We start from the raw sequence: 17525 nt of genomic DNA, 5'->3' as shown, positions 1-17525 counted from the left end.
CAAGTTCTTCCACAGTTTGCAGGTTGGGACCACTTACGTGCCACTTCATACAAAGTTCCACTTTCCATAAAATCTCTCTCCTCCAGAGAATGTTCATGAGTAAATCCATCTATCTATAAAAAGATTTAAAAATGGAGCCAAAAGAACAAACCTGGTTTTAAATGAGGAACGTGACACTAAAAATAACTACCCCGAGGCTGCCAATTCAGTAGAGGGTTGGAAAGACCCATGTTTCTATTGGAACATCAGTCTGTAATTTGGTCAGTAAAAAGTGACCAATTTTAGGGACCTCTGAACTTCAGAGTCCTTTCACATTTATTTTCATGGATGCCTGCAAAATTCTCACAGGTTAAACTGTGTCAGTATCTCAGCCTCTCTTTAAAAAATGAGGTAACTAAGGTTTCATAACACCAAGTTAGTGTTATTCGCTTGGTTGTGTCCAACTCTTTGCGACCACATGGACTGTAGCCTGCCAGCCTCCTCTGTTCATGGGATTCTTGGGTCAAGAATACTGGAGTGGGTTGCCATTTCCTTCTCCATTCATGACACCAAATTCATGCCATGGGTGTTCTGAACCTCAGAACCAACTCCCTGCCCCCAAATATTTCCTCCCATCCCACAGTGGGCCTTCGAGAAGCAGCTCACTGGCTGTCAACAGCACTGCCTGAACCATCATGAAGCCCAGAGGTTTCAAAGTTGTTTCTCTGAGGATAAATAATACTATATAATACTTCCTTAAAGTCACAGCCAAAAACCATATGAAACCAAAAGGAAATGCACGTTCCTCAACAGCAGTCAGGTCCCAGGTATCAGGTAGCCAGCTCCACCCCCATCGCAGTCCCAAACTCTGGCACAAACACAAGCTGCAGAATCTTGAGGCCAGTCAGAGGTGAGCCTTTCTGCAAGAGAATGACAAAAGGCCCTGACACTTCCACTCCCCAGGGCATTAAAACCATAGCCCCGAAGGAACAAGGTGGTTACTCTTCATCTGAGTTACTAAACTGAGCCCCTCCACGCCGGAAAGAGGGGGCAGGAAAAGGAAATGAAAGCAAGTGACTCGAGGTTCTGGATTTCATATGCAAGATTAGCCAGCAACAGGTGCAGCATTCCGGTGAAATTAAGCGTCTCCAAATGCCTCTTGTCTGCACCGCACAAAGGGCCCAGGCACAGAAACCCAACATTAGCAGCGCTGTCAGAAGTGCAAGCCATCATCATTTTCTAGCCAGTAGCAATTTTGGGCGGAGAAGGCAATGGCAAGCCACTCCAGTACTCTTGCCTAGAAAATCCCATGGATGGAGGAGCCTGGTAGGTTGCAGTCCGTGAGGTTGCTAAGGGTCGGACACGACTGAGCGACGTCACTTTCACTTTTCACTTTCACACATTGGAGAAGGAAATGGCAACCCACTCCAGTGTTCTTGCCTGGAGAATTCCAGGGACGGGGGAGCCTGGTGGGCTTCCGTCTATGGGGTCACACAGAGTCGGACACGACTGAAGTGACTTAGCAGCAGCAGCAGCAATTTGGGGAGAAAAAAAAAATTACCAGGCAGACCACAAAATATTTCTCTGCTGACATAAGACTTCTTTCACATTATCCTCTTCTGAAACACTGTAAAATAATGTAAATGTTGGTAACCATAAGTCATTTTTTAGTGCCTGGTGACCACCACGGTGCCTGGCATGGAGTAGGTGGGCAGTAAACATTTACTGGATGAATGAATGAAACCAACAGGTAAATAAGATGCTGCCTTCACAAAGAACGATAACCAAAATCTTACTTTCAAAATAGTATGTAAATGTATTTTTCCCCATATCTCCGAGAAGGGAACAAAAGGCTAGAATCAGAAGCCAGAGAAAGAGATATCAATAATGAAACATATCAGGAGGTGCCAATCACCCAGCCACTGACTAAAGCCGAGAAGCCCTGTCTGCCGCCCCTTGGGATTAACAGATCTACACGGGCATTCTCATTTGGAGGAGAACAAATGGGGAAAACAATCATAACCATTGAAGCAATTCACTTTCTGATTTTCCTTTCACTCAGAGTGCCATTTCACATAACAGTTTCCACCTGCCATCACTATAGAACTTACAAAATTAATGTTGTTGCATAATCTTTCAATATGATGAAAATAAGCTGCTGACAATATGTCATGGAAAATATCTTGTGCTATATGCAACATGTATAATAAAAATATAAGTGTGGGTAAGATGAAGTGGAAATGAAGCCATTTTATGGACTCTAAGAACTGAAGAAAAAGTGGAGGGAAATAGCAATGAAAGTGATTGGGAATGTTATATGAATACTGTTTTAAATAAAAAGAATAATTATCAATATGAGAACATCACTGATTTATATAAGGGTTTAAATAATGATAATGATATTAATTATAAAAATAAGATTTCAGAGCACAGATATGAATAAATCACCAAAATTATTAGGACAAGTGAGAGAACTAAACAGTACAAATAGAAATGCATTATAATAAATAATTTTATAAAATGACTATGAAGAATGACTTGATTTAATGATGCAATTCATTCAGCTTTCTTTAAATTCATAAATTTCTCTTCTGTTTATAACTTAAGCAATCTGAATAGAATTGCTTTCACCCTTGTATATTCAATTTAAAGAATCATTAGTTTTTTTTTCCACATCACTCCTTCCAAGATCCAGAGGAAACCCCCAGTTTCTTTTACCTCAAGGTAACACCCAAAGGTCCTGAACAAAATTCTTCACTGAGATACTAAGTGCCTAGTTAAGAATTACCTCAAACTTCAAGGAATTAGCTGGAACTGCAAGTCCATTAAGAATGTGTTTGATGAACCTAGAGTCTATCATACAGAGTGAAGTAAGTCAGAAAGAGAAAAACAAATATCGTATACAAACACATATGTATGGAATCTAGAAAGATGGTGCTGATGAGCCTATCTGCAGGGCAGCAGTGGAGACGCAGACATAGAAAATAGCCTTGTGGACACAATGCGGGGAAAGAGAAGGTGGGATGAACGTAGAGAGTAGCATGCAAACATATACATCACCATACGTAAGATAGAGAGCCAGTGGGAACGTGCTGCATGACTCAGGGAGCTCCGACCGGGGCTCTGAGACAACCCAGAGGGGTGAGATGGGGTGGAAGGTGGGAGGGAGGTTCAAGAGGGAGGGGAAGCATGTATACCTATGGCTGATTCATATTTATGTACGGCAGAAACCAACACAATATTGTAAAGCAATCATCCTTCAATTAAAAATTATTTAAATTTTAAAATGTTTAAAAAATAAACAAAAGGACAATCAAATTAAAAAAAAAGAACGTCTTTGGTTTTCAAGTGAGGCCTTTTCATTCCTTCCTTCATCCCTTCATTCCCTCATCTACCAGGATCTATCACCCCAACAGGTCAGGCGTTGTACAAAGCACTACGGACACGCCAGTAAACATGCAATGCCCTGATGGAGATGACAGTCTGGGGACCTCTCAGCAACAAAGTAAACAAGCAATCAGCACTGTCACAAGTGAGCCGAAGCAAGCAACAGGATGGATGGTATGAATAACAGGACGAATCTACTTAAGACGCGTAGTCAGGATGGGCATCTCGGAAAAGGTGCAATTTAATCCATCGCCCAATTATAGTCAGAGGGGCTAGCCAAGAGCTGGGGAAGGTATCCAGGCATAGGAAAGAGCCTGTACAGAGGCTGTTTCTGGAGCTGCAAGCTGGCCACGGCTGAGGCGATGGGCAGCGACAGAGGAGGCTCATTAATAAATACAGAAACAGCATCTCGCCACATAATTCACCCAACATGCCTATGCCCTGACACACACTTTCCCTTCAGCCTGGAATCCCTGTCTTCCACACTCTCCTCTGCCATCTCGTAGGTGCCTCCTCTGGGAAACATGCCCTGACTCTCCAAAGAAGAGCCAAACTCCAGAAATGAATCCCTCCTAGTCCATGGTCCCACCCCTAGTACTCGCCACTATCACACTCCTTAGCAACTGCACTGAGTCACTGTTCAAAAGCCACTACGCACAGGTCTTGCTTTATTTGTCTCCGTTTCTCAACAGTTTATCATGGAATTCGGCACCAGCAGACATGCAATAAATGACAAGTGAGTCAGCGAACAGATCGAGAGAGGAATGGCCAAATGAAGCGAACACAGGACGGCCGCTCATGCCAATTCATTACTCAGCCATGGAGCTTTGGAAGAGCACCACACCATGGTTTCAGCTGATTAACCCATTTATAGTCTGGGGGTGGGGGGAGGGTAGGGGTGGAAATTTCTATCCCCTTATGATTTCATACAACAAACACTTTGGGACAAATCTCCTGGCATCACAGACAAGTGATGGACAATTTTTAGGGTGTCATTAGATACAGACGCCAATCCATCCATATCAACAAGCACGCGTGAAGTGCCAGGTTGGTTATTAGGCGCAAGGGCTGACAGCGGTTCTGTTCTGCCCTGGAAGGGCTACATCACTAGCAAGCAGAGGAAATCCTGTTTCCAAAATACTGTACACTAACTTCTTTCATAATATTTTTACAAGAAAATGGTTTTCAAAAAATTCCAAGGTCACCCACGGGACAAAATGATTTAGAATCTGTTGCTCAGTCATTTTTACACTAATTTTTGGCTTAATGAGTCCTGCCGAGGTTTCCTTTCTACAACCAACACACAAAAGTTTACGGGCCATTGTATGTTCTTTACCTGCCGGTGACCCTCCATCGTCCCCATGTGTAGAAGCGGATGTCACTTCCATTTCCTGCTGGCTCAGCATGTCCTCCAAAGGTAGTTAAGGTTCACAAGCCAACCGTACATGTTTCCTGAAGTCACAAAGACGTGTGTTCCCCTCGGCTGGAGAGTGTGCTTTGCTGGAGTCAAATTTTAAAAGAGGGCCAAACAGTATGGGAATCGTGGGGAGAGGAGTCCCTCCCCAACTGGCCTGACCAGAACGGTTGCATTCCTGCCCTGTGCTTAGTCCAATCCCCTTCTGCTCCGTCTGAGCCTCTGCCAGGCTGTGGAGCCTGTTGCCTTCAAACCCAGAAGACTGAACAACACTTATTCGCCCAGGACTAGCCAGGTAAGGCAGAGAAGGCAATGGCAAGCCACTCCAGTACTCTTGCCTGGAAAATCCCATGGATGGAGGAGCCTGGTGGGCTGCAGTCCATGGGGTTGCTAGGGGTCAGACACGACTGAGCGACTTCACTTTCACTTTTCACTTTCACACACTGGAGAAGGAAATGGCAACCCACTCCAGTGTTCTTGCCTGGAGAATCCCAGGGACGGGGGAACCTGGTGGGCTTCCGTCTATGGGGTCACACAGAGTCGGACACGACTGAAGTGACTTAGCAGCAGCAGCAGCAGCCAGGTAAGGAAGGTGTGTATCCTTACAAACACAAAGGAGCATAGCGCCTCCTCAGTTCTCTTTAGGTTTTTCTTACATTTGTGCCAAATGAAAATGTGGGTGAAGAATAACGTTTAGGAATTCAATGATAAAAAATATTAAGGGTCCAGTTCTCACAAGAGAGCTGGTTCTCATAAATTTTATAATCAATTTTTCAACCTATGTACTCCAAATGAATTCCTAAAGCTTTTAGAGGTCGAGCCATTAATACACTAAATAATACATGCCATCAAGCTAAAAGGTAAACTCGGCCTCTTCAACCAGACGGAAAAACACTACGGAGTGAAATTCAAACTGCATCTTTTTGCCAACCTCACCACACAGTCTCAGCTCACTTCATTCCCAACCACTGCCCTCATTCAGGTTTTCCGTGGACCAAGGTCCACCCTCAGACAATACCCCGGCATCAACTTAAATGTGGCTTCCTTAAGGAGGCTTTCCCACCACTAGAGCCCTCCCAGGTCCAGTGAAGCCTCCTCATGACGCCCTATCACAGCATTGCAGGACATTCTTATGCCCTAGGCAATTACACAACTCTGTATATTCTGCAGTTTGGTGTCTTTCTTCTCCTGGTCTACACACTGCAAAGGCCGCACACCATCACTGTATGTACATCGGTTTTGTTGACCATGTCCAGTACAGTGCCCAGCGTAGGGGGCACTCAACAAAGAGTTATTCCCATTCAAACTGTTGTCCCTGTAAAAATACTCAACATAAATATCATATGATACAGCTTATAGGTGGGATCTAAAAAAAATGGTACAAATGAACTTTCTGACAAAACAGAAAAAGAGGCACAGATGTAGAAATCAAAGGGGATGGTGGGGGGAGAGATAAATTGGGAGACTTGGACTGACATATACACACTACTATATATAAAATAGGACCTACTTTATAGCCCAGGGAACTCTATTCAATACTCTGTAATGACTGTATGAGAAAAGAATCGAAAAAGGAATGGACATATATATACATATAACTGACTCACTTAGTGCACAGCAGAAACATTGTAAATCAACTATACTCCAATAAAAATTAAGTTAAAAAATACTTTTCATGACATACTGCTGTCACTGCCAAAGCTCTAAGGAAACAGATGTTCGTCTTAAATCATCACCATCATCCAAGGTGATTACAATGCCAAGGGTCCCTGAACTCGGACAGGGGAAAAAAAATGAGATATCTTCACCCACTTCTTCCATCCAAATACTAACCAGGCCCAACCCTGCTTTGCTTTCAAGATCAGACGAGATCAGGCGCGTTCAGGGTGATGTGGCCGTAGACTCTTCAACCCACTTCTAACAGAAATTTGCATCTCCTGCTAAGAAGTTAGATCACAAAACACATTCTTAGGAGTATCTTTGGCAGGATCACCAACAAAAATCACGGCCATTTTCACATCACATTATAGCTGAAAATCAACTGGCTCATAATCACTTCAGAACAGACCAGACTAGACTAGAATAAAAGTTACTGAATCCACTGTTGGAACTTGTCATTTAATGCATTAATATAAAAAAAAATTACTCTACCACAGGTTTTTTCAGCATTTTGTAACTGAATTTCAATATGAATTGTTTTTCTTTGTAATGCCAAATATTTTATTCTATATGCATTTAAAAACATTTGCCTTGATTCACCTAACTGCCAAAGGAGTCCAGAGGTAAAACAGGAAAGGATGTGATGATAAACAATAAAAACCCTAATCTCTATCATTATCAAAAGACATAAACATCTGATGTACTGAGAAATGCTTCTTTTTTGTTTGGTTTTGGTTTTGGCCACACCACACAGCTTGCAAGATAGTTCCTCAAGCAGAGACTGAACCTCACCCTTGGTAGTGAAAGCATGGAGTCTTAACCACTGAAGTACTGGGGAATTCCCAGGAAATACTTATATTCTGTTTTCAATAAGTTGAACATATATTTACTGGGGAAATGAATAAAACATTTCCAAAAGAAAGACAATTTAAAATTAGCAGAATTATTAAACCAAGAAGTTATTTCTTATGATAAATAAAAATATGTATTTCAATAGTTACAGGATAAAATATCTTTTAAACAGGTGGCACTAGTGGTAAAGAACCTGCCTGTCAATGCAGGAGACATAAGACACGGGTTGAATCTCTCAGTCTGGAAGATCCCCTGGAGGGAGAAATGGCAACCCACTCCAATATTTTTGCCTGGAGAATCCCATGGACAGAGGAGCCTGGAGAGTTATAGTCCATGGAGTCACAAAAAGTCAGACAGGACTGAAGTGACAAAGCACACACACAACTTTTAAAGAAGGAATTCTCAAAGGACATTCATAGGTTTTAATAGTTACTATACAATTCAACATCACTTCATGGGAAATAGATGGGGAAACAGTGGAAACAGTGTCAAACTTTATTTTTTGGGCTCCAAAATCACTGCAGATGCTGATTGCAGCCATGAAATTAAAAGACGCTTACTCCTTGGAAGGAAAGTGATGACCAACCTAGATAGCATATTAAAAAGCAGAGACATTACTTTGCCAACAAAGGTCCGTCTAGTCAAGGCTATGGTTTTTCCCATGGTCATGTATGGATGTGAGAGTTGGACTATGAAGAAAGCTAATCGCCGAAGAATTGATGCTTTTGAACTGTGGTGTTGGAGAACACTCTTGAGAGTCCCTTGGACTGCAAGGAGATCCAACCAGTCCATTCTAAAGGAGATCAATCCTGGGTGTTCATTGGAAGGACTGATGCTAAAGCTGAAACTGCAATACTTTGGCCACCTCATGCGACAAGTTGACTCACTGGAAAAGACTCTGATGCTAGGAGGGACTGGGGGTGGGAGGAGACGGGGACGACAGAGAATGAGATGGCTGGATGGCATCACCGACTCGATGCACATGAGTTTGAGTGAACTCCGGGAGTTGGTGATGGACAGGGAGGCCTGGTGTGCTGTGATTCATGGGGTCGCAAAGAGTCTGACACGCCTGAGCGACTGAACTGAACTGATACAATTCAACTAACAGATATCTTCAACATACTATTTTTGTGATATATAATACTTTGGCCACCTCATGCGAAGAGTTGACTCACTGGAAAAGACTCTGATGCTGGGAGGGATTGGGGCGGGAGAAGAAGGGGACGACAGAGAATGAGATGGCTGGATGGCATCGCCGACTTGATGGACATGAGTTTGGGTGAACTCCGTGAGCTGGTGATGGACAGGGAGGCCTGGCGTGCTGTGATTCATGGGGTCGCAAAGAGTTGAACACGACTGAGTGACTGAACTGAACTAAGCTGAATTGACATATAATATTAGCTTTAAGTGTACAACACAAATAATTGATATATGTATGTACTACAAAATGATTACCACAGTAAGAAAGTCAGTTAACATCCATCACCACACACAGTTACACTTCTTTTTCTTGTGACGAGAAGTTTAAGATTTACTCTCTTACTAGCTTTCAAATATACAGTAGAGTATTGCTAACTGTAGCCTCACTCCACTGTACATTAAACCACCAGAATTTATTTTTGCAGCTTTTAAACACCTTTACCCATCTATCCCTCCCACCACACCCTGCCCCTGTAATCACCAATCTGGTCTCTGTATCTATGAGTTCAGGTGGGGTTTTTTTCTGTTTTTCAGATTCCACATATAAGTGAGATCATGCAACACTTGTTCCCCTTTGTATGATCTATTTCACTCAGAATGATGCCTTCAAGGTTTATCCATGTTGTGACAAGTGGCAGGATTGTGTGTGTGTGTGTGTGCATTTACATCTTCTTTGTGTGTCAGTAAACATTTACTTGTTTCTGTGACTTGGCTATTATCAAAAATAATACAAAGAACATGGGAGTGCAGATACCTCTTGGAGATAGAGATTTCATTTCCTTTGGATATATACCCAGAAGTGGAATTGCTGGAACACACTGTAGCTCTATATTTAATTTTTTGAGGACCCTCCATACTGTTTTCCATAGTGGCTATACCAATTTGCATTCCCACCAATAGTACAGAAGGGCTCCCTTTGCTCCACATTATTGCCAACACTTATTTGGGTTTTTTTGATAATAGTCATTCCAACATGTGTGAGATGATATCTCATTGTGGTTCTGATTTGCATTTCCCTGATAATTAGTGATGTTAGCACCTTTTTTTTTAAACATATTCTTGATAATGATGAAACTTTTCCAGATTTTTTCCAGAAAGACTCATTTTTGAGTCACTAAGCCCCTGGGGTTTGCAAAGCACAGATACTAGGCAGGTAGGATTACAAAGGCTTCCCTGATAGCTCAGTTGGTAAAGAATCTATCTGCAATGCAAGAGACCCTGGTTCGATTCCTGGATTGGGAAGATCCACTGGAGAAGGGATAGGCTACATTCTCCAGTATTCTTGGGCTTCCCTTGTGGCTCAGCTGGTAAAGAATCTGCTTGCAACAGGACCATGGGATCGCAGTGTCAGACACAACTGAGCGACTTTTCACTTTCACTTTTCAGGATTACAAAACGTACCACATTCTAATTGCTACCAGGAGCTTCCATAGTAACAACTGAGGTTTACCCCATCTTGCTTCTGGAACAGCTCTGTGAGAATAGGCACATACCCTCCAGGAGAAGTAAAGAGTAATCATTAACACCCTTGCTGTGAGTTCCTTTAATCAGCCAACCATTAATACCCACAACACTCCAATAAAAAAGGAGCTCCAGGAGATGCCAAGCCTAGATGGAGTTAGAAGGCCAGGGAACAACATTTAGGGGCTGGATCAGAGAGAAAAAGTTCAGAGAAGGTACAAACATCCAATTTTGCACAAACTTTGATGGAAGCAAGCAGGTCTCTGCCACATTGTAAAAACTTCTCTGGAAGACTTAATACCACAGCTTTTCTTTCGCATAAACCAAAAGGAAAATAACAGGAAAGAACTGGTGCTCGCACCTCTGCTCTCCTCCCCCTCCTCTTGTTTCCCCCCTCTCTCACCCTATCTCTGTTTGTGCTAAAACTGAAGACTTCAAGCCCAAGATCTGCCTGTTTTAATCCACAGGTGTATGTCACATCTCTTTCAGGAAATTAACAAAACCCCTGAGCTTCCCTAGTGGCTCAGACAGTAAAAGAATCCACCTGCAATGCAGGAGACCTAGGTTCAATCCCTGGGTCAGGAAGATCCCCTGGAAAGGGAATGGCAACCCACTCCAGTATTCTTGTTTGGAAAATCCCATGGACAAAGGAGCCTGGCGGGCTACAGTCCATGGGGCTGCAAGGAGTCAGACACAACTGAGCGACTAACACACACAACACAGTAAATATAAACTTAGAATCCTTCAAGAAGTCCACAGACCCCACCCTTAAACATATGAATATTTCCTGGAAAGCTGTCTCTTTTCAGATACAAATCCATAGACAACCACCAAGAACAGAACGAGATTTGAAGGAAAGTGAGCAAGACATTTTTCTGTGGTCCAGGCAGCCCTGAAAAGCGGAAAGAACACTGTATCTGGGGCTATTGTGTAACCCAGGGAAAGTCATTTCCCGGGTCCTTGAATAATTTCAACAATCATCAGGCAACAGATGTGGACTAGATGGCCCCTTAAAGCATCTTCCTGCTCTGACATTCTGTGGAGGTCCATGTTTTCACAACAGCCATTCACAGTTATTAAGTGAAGAAAGAGCTGAAGGAGGCTGTTTAACTCTAAAAAACGGTTTCTAAGTCCAGAAATGCTGGAAAGAATCCACTCTGGCTGGAAGGTCTGCAGGCTCACTGTTCATTTAAAACGTTCCGTTCCTCACATTTGTATTCCATTACAACCACAACTTGTGAAATGTCTAACAGAAAAACTTCCCACCATCACTGGCAATATGGAAAGTTCATGGTGGTAATGTGAGGAGAAGCCTGTCTCAAAATAATCTGGATCTTTGCAGTTCACACGCACAATAAAGGATTTCAAAAGCCACAAAGCTTGCCAAGCCTGGCAGACGGTATAGAAAATGGTAGAATAACCATTCCTAACTTTGGCAAGAAATTGCGTGCTGAAAAAAGACAGCTACTAAAAAAATTTAGGGGACCATACTACTTCCAGGATTGCCAAAAAGTAATACTGTGCCACATTTCCTATCCTGTCAATGATTTTTTTCAACAAAATGATTTCTGAAGTAAATATCTCATTACATGTTTCTCCATTTTACCAAGGTAATAAATGCACATAGTTTTTTAAATCAAATAGGACGGCAACAAAATGCAGTAGTCCTGCTTCAGTTTTACTTCCATGAGGCTGCCCCCTTTCATCTGTTATCTATTTATTCTGACATTCATTTATGGATTTCTAAACACTGTGCTTGGGACTTCCCTGGTGGTCCAACCGCTAAGACTCCAGACTCCCAATCAGGGGGCCCGGGTTCAATCCCTGATCAGGGAACTAGATCCCACAAGCCACAATTAAAAAGATCCCGCATGCCGCAAATAAGACCCGACGCAGCCAAATGAATAAATCAATATTAAATTAAAAATTAATAATGTTGAAGAGGTACGATCCAGATAAAAAATTAAATAAAACATTCATTTAAAAAAATACTATGCTTACACTACTATTTTCTGACTGTCAGACATTATTTATAGAGTTTCCATATAACTTACATTCACTCTCCCAATTTCTAATGTCATACTTATAATTTCCAAGATCTCTTATTCTCTGAATTTGATTTTTATAGCATTTTCTTGTTTCAAAGATGCAATTATTTTCCCACATCTCTGATATATATAATATCAGGTATCATTTTTCTCTGTTTCCCCTAAATTCCTTTTTCCTGTTGTTCGGGTATGGCTGTAATGACAGAGGCTGCCCTCCAACACCTGACTTCTGGCATCCTCTCACATTTCAAAACAAGGCAGTCAACCGCTCAAGTTCTATGAGCTTGGGTGTCACCTGCTAATTCTGGGCTCAAAGTAGGTCATCCAATTTCATGCTGTGACTTCACTATACTCCAAAGGCTTCCTTACTGGCTCAAATGGTAAAGAATCTGTCTGCAATGCAGGAGACCCAGGTTCAATCCCTGGATAGGGAAGATCCCCTGGAGAAGGGAATGGCAACCCACTCTAGTATTCTTGCCTGGAGAATTCCATGGACAGAGGAGCCTGGCTGGCTACAGTCCATGGGGTCGCAAAGAGCTGGACGCTACTGAGTGATTAATACTTTCACACTTTCATACTACACTCCCAACAAAAGCATTCTCTGATTTGGGCTGGGATAGCTTCAAGAATTCTGATGTCCCTTCATTTTCCTGACGTCAAACCGGAACCTCACCATCCTCCGTGAAATGTATAAATCTCTGTTCTCCTGTGCGGGAGGGGATGAAGGGGGAAAGACCTGAGAGACAAAGTACACTGGTTACCGTTTTTAGCCCCAAACTCCATCCACGTTCCCTGACCCAACCTCAGACAGTAATGGTGAGTCTAAGTCAGGCGCCTGCCAAGTCGAGCAAGTGCATTAGGCCAACTTTGACTGCCAACACCCTGCCCTGGTCCCCTGGGCAGTCCCCACCATTCTACCATCATTTTCCTCAACCACACACAGCTACCTTCTCTCCACTTTCCTTTGGCCACTTAAGCTTATTCCTTTTGGGGATTTTGCTAACTCTAGTACTGTGACAGCAACAGCAAAAATAGGCAATACGGACTCTTTCACTTTTAACTACAAGTTCTGCTTTCTTCAGTTTATCCTTAGGAAGGCTACATACCCAGAGCTGGGCATTAGTGGCATTCGTTGCACATGGCAGTAGGAGGCAAGTAAGACCTGGTTCTCGCAGCCTCAAATTCTAAAAGACAATCTTGATGAATATTTTAAGGTCGAACCAGACTTTGTACAGTAACACCTGTCACATCAGATGCAACTGTCCTTTACTCATTCTTTCCATGACTGGGCCCAGTTTAAAACTGGAATTCAGTATTCACAATACAACACAGTGACTTCATATACAATGAAATTTAACAGTTATAGGAGAAGAAGGGGGTGACAGAGGATGAGATGGTTGGATGGCATTACCAACTCTATGGACACGAGTCTCAGTAAACTCTGGGAGATGGTGCAGGACAGGAAACCCTGGTGTGCTACAGTCCATGGGGTCACAAAGAGTCAGACATGACTTAGCAACGGAACGACAACAAACAGTTATAGTATAAAATTACATCTCTTTCTTTTATCTTCAAATATGAAAATTTACGCTTAGTAATTCAATACAGCCAAATTATAGCTGCTATTTGGGGACCCCAATGCAGGCTGACTGGTATGTACTGAAAATACTAAATTGCTTTAACAAAAATTAAATAAATTCAAATGAATTTTATGCCTGAAAAATGTATGCCAAAATAAACACAGAAATTCAAAGCCCATATTTACTAAATAAAAAGTTCTACAACCGTATCAAGTATATTATTAATACTGAAAGAAAAAACACCCAATGTAAGATGTCCTATAACCCAGATGCTAACTGTCTCAAAGAACTGACTGTAAGCTTTAAAACACAGAAAGCATTTCCCATAATTTCTCAATACTTTACTTTTGGACTAGAAAGAACTTCACAGCTGGATGTCAATATTCCCCCATAAAATCCAACAAAAAGAAAGAAGAAACTTTTCAAGCTAAGAAAGTAAAGATTTTCAGCATATTGATAAAATTGCAAACCTTTGCCTGAAACACTTCATTTGGAAGCCAGTCTGATTAAGCCACTGAAAGTCATGGAAGCTCGCAGAAAATATTTTACCAATATTGTAATATATCTTTAATGTATCACAAAAAGATACTGAGTGATGACAGAAAACAGGAAATGTAATAATAGGTTCTTTCCTTTATTCCTTTTAAATCTTTATGTGTTTCTGAGATAGATGAAGTTAAAAACTAAGGTAATTACTATTAAGTGACTTCAAACTTGAAAGCAAAACATGTATTAATATTGTGCTCCACAGATTCTGACCCTGGAATATTTAATAACTCTAACATTCAAAACAGAGGATCTCAAAAATATATTCCTTTGTTCTTTTCTATCATATCATTAGAGTGGGAGGATCATTTTGCTCTCATTCAAACAATAACAGTTATATCAATTGTAATAATTACTCTTGAGAAGAGGAGTAAAGATGAATATACTAAAATATTTACAAATACTATTTCTAGTATTTAATCTTAAATTTGCCTGGTGGTCATGACAATTTAATGGCCTACTGAAGTAAGTATAATTGATCCAATCTCACCAAATTTAAGAATTATTAAGAATTACCTTCTTTGTGTCTTCGCTACATAAATGTGGAAATTAGTCCTTGAGTTCCTAGGCAAGCCAAAATTGTGCCACTCTCTACATCTAAACAGAATTCACCTTCTAAAAAATCAAAATCAAACACTCCCTACATTTTCCTAAAACCTAAGGTATTCTACATATTAATCCATTATACGAGTATCCAATCCCTAAATGTCAAGCATCATTCTAGGGAGTGACATAAAATGGTCCATGAAATCCTTTTTCTTTTTCTCTAACACTCAGCAGACCGAAATATCAGTCTCACCTAATGGATCTCTGTGTGGGAAACATTTCTGAGTTTTGTTAATTTCCAATACCTAATAAGGAAAGATAGAAGCCCTACATGATGAGTCACAACAACGTTTCTGGTGGCTGAAATAAACTCCTGGCCCACAAAGTTATCTGCAGGTTACTGTGAAAGGCCACTCACAGACTTTTGGGGATTGGTTGATACAGGTTTCCAGATGAGAGACAGTAAATTCCATGGACACACTTGCTGGGTGCTCACTAATGCAGGACACAGTTCAGGAAGTCACAAAGATGTTGGCCACAGAAACATCCAGACAATTAAACTCTCTATTTAAACAGAGATAGCCAAATCCCAAACAAAGGCCCATTTTGTTCCATGCCACAGAACCAGGTTCCATTTTTTAAATTACGGTCGACTGCTGAGCAAGGCGAGGGTTGATCCAAGTATAATTTTTATAGCTGCCCTGCCATGTCCATGGTTCCTCCTTAGGTAGGGATTCAATCAGCCACACAGTCAGGTAGCACTGTAGTATTTACTACTGAAAATACCCATGTATATAAGTGGCCCCACTCGCACAGTTCAAACTAGCATTGTCCAAAGGTCAAACATATATCATTTTTAGATTTTCTTGTAATAACTTTGGACGGACTTACAATGATTATTATTTGCTTGGAGTTAAATACTAAAGCACTGAGAAGTACTACAGGGTAGCTATATGGACTGTGGCACAGCTACTTGGATTTAAATTCCAGTTAGACCACACACTACCTATGCAACATTGGGTAAGTTACTTAACCACTCTATTCCTTGATTTTGTCACTGTAAAATGGGAATACCGAAAGTGCCACTTTCATAGTGCTATTGTGAGAAATAAATAAATTCATACATGTGTGTGTCCATGTGTATATACACATACATGGATGTTTGAGTCAAAAAGTAATATTAAAACGGTTGAAGAGTGGCTGGCATAGGAAGCATGCAAAAACCATTAAGCTACTCTCCTTGTTACTGCAATGCTTCTTATACAACAAACGTTTTTACATGGCATTTCAGATTAAAGTTAAGCAACCACTAAACATGCGCAAATGTATTTAATATGATGAGGTAGACATTATTTAAAATTATCAGCTGATTCCAAACATCTGTGCCCATACAGCTGTTCGTACACAGCAATCTCATGTGAGTGCTTTCAACCAGCACCTTCTCCTACTCTTCCCCATCAGCAGAAAAAGGCCATAAGAGAATATGGTAAATAAAGCTGGAGTACCATCTATCTTGGAGTTGAGAAAGTACTGAACAGATTCTAAAAAGCTGACTCCAGTGAATGTTCCCAGTATTAAATGAGGCTTACGTGAGTCCAGCATCAACCTGAATGCTAATATTTCACACCCAAACTGAAAGGAAGGGCTGACAAACACAGTGATAACGCTAATTGTTTTGATGAATGTTTTTACACTTATTTGTTTTGATTAATGTTCTTCTCTCAGTAATCCTACCTATGAGAAACTGTCCTTTGCTACAGGACTCACCCTCTCATCTTCCTTAATACACTTCCTCACTCTCTTGCTCTCACATTGCAAAACCCAACCAGAATGTCCCACTGTGTGAACATCAGGCACGTGCCAACCAACATAGTGGCCAGAAACATGGGTCAGAGTCCATTTGGCCAGACCTGGGAAACCTGGATCAACAGAGGTGCCCCCGGTCTCACTCCACAGCCTACCAAAAGTCAACAGCAAGGATGCAGAGGGGAAGGGAGGGTGGGAATAAAGGCAGAAAATAACAATAATAACAACAACAGCAAAAGCAAGAGCCTCCAAGAGAATTCACCACTCTTAACTCATTTAATCCTCACAGCAACTCTCCAGATTCACTAAGATTTAGTAGAATCATTCTTTTCCTTCTACTTAATCTCCAGATTTAACATTTTTAAATTTTTCTTTAAATAAAGTGGAAGTGTTAGTCGTGTCCAACTCTGCGACACGATGAACTATATAGCCCGCCAGGCTCCTCTGTCCATGGGATTCTCCAGGCAAGAATACTGGAGTGGGTTGCCATTTCCTTCTCCAGGGGATCTTCCAGACCCAGGGATCGAACAGTGCAGAAGACCTATGGCTCTTTACCATCTGAGCCATCAGGGAAGTTTCTTTAAATAACTTGGGACCAAAAATCAAAGACAGAAACAATGTCTCAAATAAATCTCATGATATATAAAATCCTACAGGAAAACCTACCAGGCTCCCTTATTTACAGGAATGATGACATGAAAACAAGAAGCAGGATACAAGTGATCCAAGTTACTCTTAAGGAACAATCACCTAAATCTCTAGGACCAAGTGAGTGTCTCATAAAATAAACAACTGAGAGCATTTTATCAAGAAATCCTTAAGTGTCAAGGTCTACGGCAAAGGGAACATGTAAGTGCAAAAACTGTGGTACACCCAGAACAAGCACTCCCAAGGAAAAGACCTTATGGATAGGAACACCTTGGGCCATGACATCATATGGTGAAAGACATGTGGCTTCATTTAGAAAATTATAAAAGAACAATGGGGGAGGGGAATCTAATTAGATATTGCACAAATTCACTTTATTTCAAAAAGATACCAAGCAAG

General features: G+C 41.3%; 1 protein-coding gene across 3 annotated transcripts in view; it reads right to left on the bottom strand.

Moving 5' to 3' along the window:
- Positions 1 to 17525, bottom strand: part of UTRN (utrophin) — a 567941-nt gene that overhangs the window by 515701 nt on the left and 34715 nt on the right. The window contains exon 1 of one of the 3 annotated variants that reach the window (XM_055433621.2): positions 4703 to 5065. The exons of the other annotated variants lie outside the window; for them this stretch is intronic. Coding sequence (XP_055289596.2) covers positions 4703 to 4772 — 70 coding nt within the window. The 5' untranslated portion in view covers positions 4773 to 5065. Of the gene's footprint in view, positions 1 to 4702; positions 5066 to 17525 lie in introns of those variants that run through there. 3 annotated transcript variants of the gene reach the window in all.

The sequence above is a fragment of the Moschus berezovskii genome, chromosome 10 (assembly GCF_049115385.1).
Source record: "Moschus berezovskii isolate FMDL1 chromosome 10, NW_MosBer_1.0, whole genome shotgun sequence".
NCBI classification, from domain to species: domain Eukaryota; kingdom Metazoa; phylum Chordata; class Mammalia; order Artiodactyla; family Moschidae; genus Moschus; species Moschus berezovskii.
This window is presented reverse-complemented; position numbering and strand designations above follow the sequence as displayed.